This window comes from Cariama cristata, unplaced genomic scaffold (assembly GCF_000690535.1).
Source record: "Cariama cristata isolate BGI_N322 unplaced genomic scaffold, ASM69053v1 scaffold25420, whole genome shotgun sequence".
NCBI classification, from domain to species: Eukaryota; Metazoa; Chordata; class Aves; order Cariamiformes; family Cariamidae; genus Cariama; species Cariama cristata.
In genome coordinates, this window is record NW_009594452.1 from 4,600 (window position 1) to 4,946 (window position 347).

At 67.4% G+C, this 347-nt stretch overlaps 1 protein-coding gene across 1 annotated transcript in view; it reads right to left on the reverse strand.

The window, feature by feature from the left end:
• LMNA (lamin A/C) overlaps nt 1–341 on the reverse strand; it is a gene marked incomplete at its 5' end in the record, with an annotated part of 4,792 nt that extends 4,451 nt beyond the window's left edge. Inside the window, 2 exon segments of the mRNA XM_009698179.1 lie at nt 3–80; nt 249–341. Of these exon segments, the coding sequence (XP_009696481.1) occupies nt 3–80; nt 249–341 (171 nt within the window).
• Nucleotides 342–347: the final 6 nt, after the last annotated feature.

Sequence of the window (347 nt, forward strand, 5' to 3'; positions counted from 1 at the left end):
GCCCGCGGGTTCGCGCCATCCCCGCGGCGCAGCATCTCATCCTGCAGCTGCTTCTTGGCTTCGCTCAAGGCGCCTTCCAGCTGCAGGGAAATGAGAAGAACCGTCACAACGGGCTGCTGGGGACACCCCAGGCACAGCACCCGGCGCTGGCTGGGGACCCACCAACCAGCCGTGTCTGGCAGCCCCCAGGCAGGCGGGGGACAGGGGGGGTCCCTGGGGCAGTTGGGGACAGGGCTGCCACCGCTCACCTTGGCCACCTGAGCCCTCAGGTCCCGCACTTCAGATTCCAGATTCCTCTTCTCGCCCAGGGCCGTGGAGAGCGCAGCCTCCTTGGAGTTAAGCAAAGC